General features: G+C 37.7%; 1 protein-coding gene across 2 annotated transcripts; it reads left to right on the top strand.

The window, feature by feature from the left end:
• The first annotated feature begins 262 nt into the window (after nt 1-262).
• Nucleotides 263-8,766, top strand: LOC306901501 (NACHT, LRR and PYD domains-containing protein 3-like). 2 transcript variants are annotated; one of them, XM_079469273.1, is made up of 16 exons: nt 298-670; nt 963-1,038; nt 1,359-1,469; nt 1,699-1,809; nt 2,039-2,149; nt 2,335-2,436; nt 3,143-3,244; nt 3,347-3,515; nt 3,625-3,844; nt 3,916-5,671; nt 6,086-6,259; nt 6,507-6,680; nt 6,753-6,920; nt 6,994-7,158; nt 7,555-7,601; nt 7,697-8,766. In XM_079469273.1, exons 2-16 carry the CDS (start codon nt 986-988, stop codon nt 8,215-8,217), a joined length of 3,984 nt encoding a protein of 1,327 aa, XP_079325399.1. In that variant the 5' UTR covers nt 298-670; nt 963-985; the 3' UTR covers nt 8,218-8,766. The 2 variants fall into 2 exon arrangements, with proteins under 2 accessions (XP_079325400.1, XP_079325399.1); XM_079469274.1 differs by lacking the exon at nt 2,335-2,436 and having other exon boundaries at nt 263-670.
• Nucleotides 8,767-9,376: the final 610 nt, after the last annotated feature.

Raw genomic sequence — 9,376 nt, 5'->3', positions numbered from 1 at the left:
TTTTGCCAGTCCCCACATTTTAGAACCCCGAAATTACATATGCTATAGCATTAACCCTTAAAGAGAAAACACATTAGCACGATTTGAAAATAACCAGCAAGTACCCTTACTAATCGCCCCTGTATTTGGTGACAGCACAAGCATATAGTCGGAGAAAACCGCTAAAGGATGGAAGTAGCCCACAGTAGTACAGAACTAAAAACATTAAGAAAATGTGTCCGACTTAAATCGGCGCTAATTCAAACTACCGCAAGCGAAACGAGACCAGTCACTTAGGCTACACTGTAGGTCAGGCTCATAGTTTCCTTTAGCTGGGTTTACACAAGTGATCGCGTGACGCCTTCTTACGCTGCGCATTCGACACACCTCGGATTTAGGACATTTCCCCGGAAGTAACGTCTGGATATAACGAAATTAACAAAAATAGCGCCGTTTCAGGAATTATTTCAGGGTTGAGGTGGGAATATCATAAATCAATAACGCAGGATAACTCGAACACGCTGTTTGAAAACAGGAAGGGTCTTTGGGTTGCCAGATGTTTGTAAGAATGTTTGTATTTGTCTCCCACAAGTGCGCATTCAAATAACAGTTGCGAAACTGCGAACTTGGCAACACGAATCTCACTGCCATATTGTCAACAAGGAAAGTAAAATATGTTTTGAGACGTTCGGTAAGCTAAGAGAATATTTCAATCATCTTTAAAACGATTAACAGTCATGTTTAGTAGGCCTATATATAGCCTAAAAAATATTGTAACCTTGTAATGTGCTTAAGTACATTATTAATTATTGATTCAGTAAGCTATGGATTCGTATTTTTACCTGGTTATAGCCTAGGCCAATATATGCTAATACACGACGAGTAGATTAAATGGAATTATGCGTATCATTATTAAACGAACATGAACAAAACCTTGATTTTGAGGTAGACCTATCAACTTATAGGATCTTTTATATCCACAGGTCTCAGTTGAGTATCGGTGAGCATGTCCGAGCTGGACTTTAGATGCAGACCACAAGAGGACATTCACTCTGACCTGTGAGGACGATGATAACACATTTGAAGATATTATCAGTTTCATTATAATCTTTTATTTGACTTGATATTGCCCAATCTAATAACACTAAAACTATGGACCAGAATCAAGGATTGGAATTCACCATTTTATACATAACCGTTTTAGTTGCAAATAACATACTTAAAATAAATGAGGTTTAATGTAATATAATATAATATCAATAATATATTATAATATAATATATTATAGACTACGATAAAAAATATAGACACAGAACCTAAATAAAATATATGAATACTTTACTACAAGTGGTAAATATTATTTCTGTCTTTACTACTAGAACTAAACAGAAGAGATCAGACTCGCCTACATCACATCTGTCTCTAAAGAGTGACGGATCACTTGATCAACCACTGAATTTCAGCAGTGAAGAACATGGACGTACAAAAAGGTTTTGAAAGAATATATCAACCATTTTCTTGAGTTTTTTTCTTTTGAGAAACAAACATGAAGTAAATATTGTGTCTCTGCTTTACTTTAAAATAAAATATAATATAATATCAATAATATATTATAATATAATATATTATAGACTACGATAAAAAATATAGACACAGAACCTAAATAAAATATATGAATACTTTACAAGTGGTAAATATTATTTCTGTCTTTACTACTAGAACTAAACAGAAGAGATCAGACTCGCCTACATCACATCTGTCTCTAAAGAGTGACGGATCACTTGATCAACCACTGAATTTCAGCAGTGAAGAACATGGACGTACAAAAAGGTTTTGAAAGAATATATCAACCATTTTCTTGAGTTTTTTTCTTTTGAGAAACAAACATGAAGTAAATATTGTGTCTCTGCTTTACTTTAAAATAAAATATAATATAATATCAATAATATATTATAATATAATATATTATAGACTACGATAAAAAATATAGACACAGAACCTAAATAAAATATATGAATACTTTACAAGTGGTAAATATTATTTCTGTCTTTACTACTAGAACTAAACAGAAGAGATCAGACTCGCCTACATCACATCTGTCTCTAAAGAGTGACGGATCACTTGATCAACCACTGAATTTCAGCAGTGAAGAACATGGACGTACAAAAAGGTTTTAAAATAATATATCAACCATTTTCTTGAGTTTTTTTCTTTTGAGAAACAAACATGAAGTAAATATTGTGTCTCTGCTTTACTTTAAAATACATTGTACAGAAAAGACTCACACCATCACATCTTTCTTTAAAGAGTGACTATACAAATACTGTATTTAACACAAAAATATATTAATTTCAGTTCAAAACAGTACTGCAAAACTTCTTTACTGTATGCACATGGACGCGATGCCATACATCTGGTAAAATCTCAGCCACCTAAGGCATTTCCACTACAATACAGGCGAGTTTGTTTTAACAAGTGATAATGATAAGTAGGCCTATAGTTAGAAAACGTTTGAATTCCAAGCCTCCAGTAACTACAACACAGTTTTTTCTTTATAATTGTGGTTGTAGCTTAAAACACATAGCTGAAGACCTTCTCCTTGTTGGCTGTCCATGTATGAAACAGTGTTTGGATAATGCCTCTCACATCATTGATCGTGACCATAGCTACTAATTACAGTTTGAAGTGACCGAATGAAAAATACCATAAACTGTATTGTTATGAATGCTATGTGCGCCGGATGTGGCAAAGCTGTGACTATGAATTATTAACCTGGTCAACCATGGTGGCTTGTATAAGTACACAAACAAATTTGTCCTGATACTTGAGCTCATGTTTTTTGAATAAATGTCTAATGTCAACTAAATCAGTAGTAGTTTGTAAGTAAAACAGAAATACTGTTATGATAAGATTAAGATAAACAGACAAATATTCTGAATGTTTGTACTCTCAGCACTACACAGAAAAGTTCACACTCACCTACATGAGTGTGATCATGTCTCTAAACAGTGACAGATCACTTGATCAACCACCGAACTTCAGCAATGATACACATGACTTTCCAAAAAAGTTTGGAAAAATAAATATTTAAATTATGTTGAACAGTAAATTGTTGGCGTTTTCGTACATTATTATAACATAATGAAGGGGTTTATTCTCTTAGAACTAAAGAACAGCGATCAGACTCGCCTACATCACACCCGTCTCTAAAAAGTGACGGATCACTTGATCAACCACTGAACTTCAGCAATGAAGCACAGAGAAGGTTAGCAACTGAAAATAACTGAAAATAACTTAATCTAAAATACAGTACATGCCTTTAATTATGGCAAGAACATGAATGAATAAAGAATTGTTATTTCTGCAGTGAGTTGTCTGAGCAAGTATCATGGAATCAGGCCGAATCCAGACCTGCACCAAGAGATTGTGAACAGCACCACAGAACTTTGGATGTGTTCTGTAAGACTGATAAGATGCACATCTGTAGCGTCTGTGCAGGACAAGAGCACCATTGCCACAGCAAATGTTACTATGTGGTTAGTGTTTCATGAAAATATCTTATTGAGTTCAAGATATTTTTGAATTAATTTTCAACAGATCCTCTCAAATCTCATCTGGAGATTGACATAGTTTGTTCTGCTGCAGAAACCGTTTGTTGCAGACACTCAGTACCTGCTGCTTAATATTCTGGAGAACATGGGAACAAAGGTCTTTAAGGCTTTTAAAGAAGAACTCAGTGGACTGTACCCAGAGTGTTTAGGGAGTCATCCAGAAGAGCTTACTGTCCATGATGTTTCTGAGAAAATAGTGGAGAGCTTTGGAGGAGAGGGTGCATTGAGGATCACATTACACTTCACTTCAACCGGTAACAAAACTAAACAAATGCAATATTATACAGTTTAGAACCGTAATCTAAACATTGTTAATTTCACCTAGGCAATCCTGCTCATAAAATCACTGAAGCCAATAAAGCAAACCTGAAGCACAAATGTCAGCAGATAAATGAAGGAAATTCATCTCATGCTAAACAAAGTTTGTTGAATGAGATCTACACAGATCTGTACATTACAGAGGGCAGAAGTGGACAGATAAATACTGAGCATGAGGTGTTAAGGAATGAGGTGATTTCACAAAGAAGAACTACACCAGAAACTCCGCAGGCATGCAACGACATCTTCAAGACACTGCCGGGACAAAAAATGACAGTCAGAACAGTTTTGACAATGGGGATTGTTGGAATTGGAAAGAATGTGTCGGTGCGGAAGTTCATGTTAGACTGGACTGATGGGAAAGCAAACCAAGATATTGAAATCATCATTCATCTACCATTTCAGGACCTTAACAAGAGAAAGGGCAACTGTAGTCTCCAACAACTCATTCATCAATATGCTCCTGAACTGAAAGATGTTCAAAAAATGAAAGTGCTTTTTATTCTGGATGGATTAGATGTCTGCCAGTATCCTCTTGATTTCAATAACAACGAGCACTTCTCTGATATAAATGATGAAACATCTGTTGACATGCTGCTTACAAACCTGATCAAGGGAAATCTGCTTCCGTCTGCTCTTCTCTGGATAACCACAACACCATCATCAGCCAATCGGATTCCTCCAGAGTGTGTCCATCGTGTTACAGAGATTCGTGGGTTTAATGACCATCAGAAGGAAGAATATTTCAGAAAGAAAATCAAAGACAAGAAACAGGCGAATGAAATCATCCCTCACATCAAATCATGTCGAAGCCTCTACATCATGTGCCACATGCCGATATTCTGCTGGATTTCAGCCACTGTGCTTGAAAACATGTTGAGTAATGGAAACTCTGATGAAAAACCCAAAACTCTGACAGAGATGTTCACTCACTTCCTTCTCATTCAGATCAGTCTCACGCATAAGAAGTTCGATGGAACCGACACAGAAAACCCAAAGAAACTCTCTGATTCAGACACAACATTGATTCTGAAACTGGGAGAACTAGCTTTCCAACAGCTGCAGAAGGAGCGAAGTACATTTACTGAAGATGATCTGAAAAACTGTGGCATTGATGTCGGTAAAGTCTCTCAGTACTCAATGTGCACAGAGATTTTCAGGGAGGAGCTGGGCTTGTACAGGGAAAAGAACTACAGCTTTGTGCATCTGATCCTTCAGGAATATCTTGCAGCACTGTATGCTCACTTTGCTTGTGTTAATGATGGTCAAAATATACTTTTCCAAAACAGACCCAAGTCAAGTCTTTCAGCAGTTCATCAGAGTGCAGTGAAGAAAGCTTTAGAAAGTAAAAATGGGCACCTGGATCTCTTCCTGCGCTTTCTTCTGGGTCTTTCAGTTGAACCCAACCACACTCTCCTGCAAGACCTCAGGAAGGGCAGTTCATCTGAATCCAGCACAAATAAAAACATGATAGACTTTATAAAAGAGAAGATCAAACAGGAAGCAGCACCAGAGAGAATCATCAATCTCTTTCATTGTTTAAATGAACTGAATGACAACTCTCTTGTGAGATCAGTTCAGTCTGCAATGAAATCAGGAACACTCTTAGGGAGTGAGCTGGACTCAGAGCAGTGGTCTGCACTGGCTTATGTCTTACTCACAACTGGAGAGGAGTTAGAGGAGTTTGACATGAAGAAGTTCCGCACGTCAACAGCAAACCAGCTAAGACTCCTGCCAGTCCTCAAGATCTGCAAAACAGCAAGGTCAGTAGATTTTTGTTGGTCATACATTAACATTAGTGATTCATGCAGTCTCGTATTGCAATTCATTTAATTGTTATGCCCTTGTCATTTGAACATATAATTAATTATCAGACATCTTATTAACATCTTTATGAAAACATTCTCTGTCTGAACTGCATCAGCATTGTAGTTTAAGACATCACTGAGCTTTTTGTAAACTGCACTCCACTTACTTTTGATAATTTTTACAAAACTTTGATGTCCCCCAGAATATTTTCTTCTATATGAACACACTGTACAATTTATCAGATTTGCCATTTACTATGTAACAGTGAATCCTGGAAAAACTTATCAATGTATAATGGCTGGGACAGAGTTCATAGTCAGATCATGTTAGAAAAATGAATTGAACGAAGACTTGTCTCTTCCAAACAGGTTGGATTGCTGTAATCTCTCTGTTGAGTCCTGTAAGAGAGTGGCCTCATCACTCCGGACAGTGAACTCGCCTCTGAGAAAACTGATTCTAAACAACAATAAACTCAACAAGTCTGGAGCAAACTTACTGCTGTCTGGGTTATCCAGTCCACACTGTCAACTACAGAAGTTGGGGTAAGTAGTCAATATGTGTTTTAATTCAGAAATACTATTATTTAAATGACTGGATTTGACTTTCTGTTATGAATAGAACTCCCAAAGACAAAAGAGTTTTGAGAGAGAGATTTATTTGTTAAGAATATCACAAAGACCAACCCTAACATTGGCAATTATAGCAATTGAAACAGTTTACAAATGGGATAAAACAGGAAAACATATAACAATGTTTTGTAAATTGTAATACTTACTGTTTTTATTTGAGGCTGGCTGGCTGTAGTTTTCCATCAGAGTCCTGCATAAATGTTGCCACAGTTCTCAAATCAACAAACTCATCTCTGAGAGAACTGAATCTAAGCTACAACAGAATAAGTGATGACGGAGTGAATGATCTTTGTGATGGATTGATGAGTCAAAATTGCAGACTAAAGATACTAAAGTAAGTACTGTGTTCTTGTGTGATTGCTTAGTTTTTTTGGCTAAACTCGGTCTAACAGAGCTCTTTTAACAGGTTAAAGCGCTGTGATCTCACAGAGTCTTGCTGTGAGAAGCTGGCATCAGTTCTGAAACTGTCACACCTGATTGATTTACAACTGAAATGCAATGACCTGCAGGATTCAGGTGTGGAAAAGCTCTCAGTTGGACTGGCGGCTCCACAATGTAAAATTGAGAGACTTGGGTAAGTGAAATTACAATGACTTAAATTTAAACGATTTAAAGGAACTGTCGTAAACTTTTAAAATTGTCTTCAGATTGTCAGGTTGTATGATCACAGAAAAGGGCTGCAGTTCTCTGGCTTTGGCTCTGAACTCAAACCCTGATCACCTGAAAGAGCTTGATCTGAGCTACAACCACCCTGGAGATTCAGAGATAAAACTGCTCACCGCTAAAAAACTGTATACAGACTTTAATCTGGAGTAAGTGCTCTTTGAATGTTACAGATGTGTTAAAATGTTATTTTCCTAGTACTTGCAGTATTTATAAGCAAATATCAGGAAACCAAATGGATTGTGAAAGTAAATCGTGTGACCTTGTCACGGTCGACTGAAACACAACACAAACACACTAAAACACAACATATAGTCCAGGCCTGATCCTCTCTCGCCATACACTCCTGTCGCTCGTCCTTTTATGCTCCAGGATCTCCTCCGTGAGAGAAGCAAGACCGGTGCAATGCGCAGCTGACACTTATTATCAGTCACGTCACCGGCCTCGGCCGTTCCCTCATGGCTCTCGTCCCGCCTTGCTCATTATACACGTCCTTTAGCAAATATTTGTACTTGTATGGTAATGATTGTTTTTATTTTTCACAGTCTTGAAAATGGAGGAGAGTGCCGGATGAAACCAGGTCTGAATAAATGTAGGTGTCTTTTTGTGCAAGATACTTCGCAGATCAACTAAAGATAGGGTCCTTCAATTTAATACCATTAATCTAATGACATTTTTTTATTCCAGATGCCCGTCAGCTTACAGTGGATCCAGACTTAATACACAAACGCCTGTTAATGTCTAAAGATAACCTGAGTATGTCAGAAAGTAGAACAGAACAGCCATATCCTGACCGTCCTAACAGATACCGACTCTTTCCACAGGCTTTGTGCAAAGAGCCTATAAGAGAGCGCTGTTACTTTGAGATGGAGTGTAAGGGTGGAGTTGTTGTGGGTGTTGCCTATAAGAGCCCAGATCGAACACAGACAGTAATGGGAGTTAATAACAAGTTCCCCAGTCTTCACTGTCTGGATGGTAAACTTAATCTATGGCAAAATAATGAGAGTACATGTAAGTTCCCATTATCTGCCAAGTCCACCAGAGTAGCAGTTTATGTAGACTGGAAATCTGGTAGTTTGACATATTACAGCATTCATAAGGACACACTCATTCACCTGCACACACTCCACACCACATTCACTGATGATCTATATGCAGGGTTCTTTCTTATGCCTGATTCCTCTGTCACTCTTTGGAGGGGACCGTGAGTGAACGGTGTAGCATACTTTACATGCTAGAGGCAAAGGGTGATAGTTCCTAGTCCTTGCATTTTTTGTGTGTAAACTGTTTCTAAACTGTTTGGCTAATAGTCATAGTAGCCTGTATTAGTAGGAAGGCACAGCAGCCTATCAGAGCTCTAACAGTCACCGTCACTTCTCAGCTCCACCTGTCTAGATCTGTTTATAGGAGACACATGGTTTTCAGTTAAGACAGCTAGGGCATTACGTCTGGGCGATGTCTTATGACTTGTCTGTGAAACTAGGCCTATATTTTACTTTATAATATTTTAATTGCATTGACATAGATGTGACAAATATTCTCAATTCCTTTCATATGATCTGTGCCAGTTTTCAATACATATATATTCAATCACTTAATGCTTTATTTATAAGTATAATGGCAACATATATAATACTGTGCTGAAATTCTTTCTGTACGAAAAATGTTGGAAAAATTCGGAGATGATTTAAACTGGTAAAAGTTGTCCTAAAAATGTCAATATGCTAAATAACAATAAATACATTCAATTGTTCATGTTTGTTCGTTTTTTACATTGTAAATTATTTTTAGACTTTTGTTATGTACTTTATACTGCATGTGTGTGTGCACTGTGCTCACTGTCACAGCCTGTCATGGCCAGGGAGCCTCCAGAGATCAGTTCATGGCCTGAGCCTCCAAAGCCCGCTTTTTGCACAGAGCCCGCTTTGGTCAATAGCTGCATCAGCTCCAGTCAGGACCACAACTACTACAGCTCTGCCCTGATGTAAGGAGTCCACACTCCTACCTGCTTTATTTTAGTATACACTAAAGTCAACTTCACCATGGTCCACAGCCACACCAGCGCTCCCTTAGTCACATGTTTGTCCAGGACTGTGGGCACCTGACTCTATCATGTCCCTTGGACCACTCCGCCCCTGAACTTATGTTACATTTACATTTAGGCATTTGGTAGACACTTTTATACAAAGCAACTTACATTGCACTATCCTATACATTTTGTACAAGCATATAGAACTTAAGTCTTTAATCACCACTGCAATCTTCATAGTGGCATCATACTGCAAGCAAAACGAGAAGTGCCCGGTTGCAAGAAACCCCTTAGGGTAAGGAAACCCTTTGAGGGGTTTCTTGCAACCGAGCCCAGCC

This window comes from Barbatula barbatula (genome assembly GCF_947034865.1).
Source record: "Barbatula barbatula genome assembly, chromosome: 12".
Taxonomy (NCBI): Eukaryota; Metazoa; Chordata; class Actinopteri; order Cypriniformes; family Nemacheilidae; genus Barbatula; species Barbatula barbatula.
Note: the sequence above shows the minus strand (reverse complement) of the source record. Positions and strands in the feature narration are given on the sequence as shown.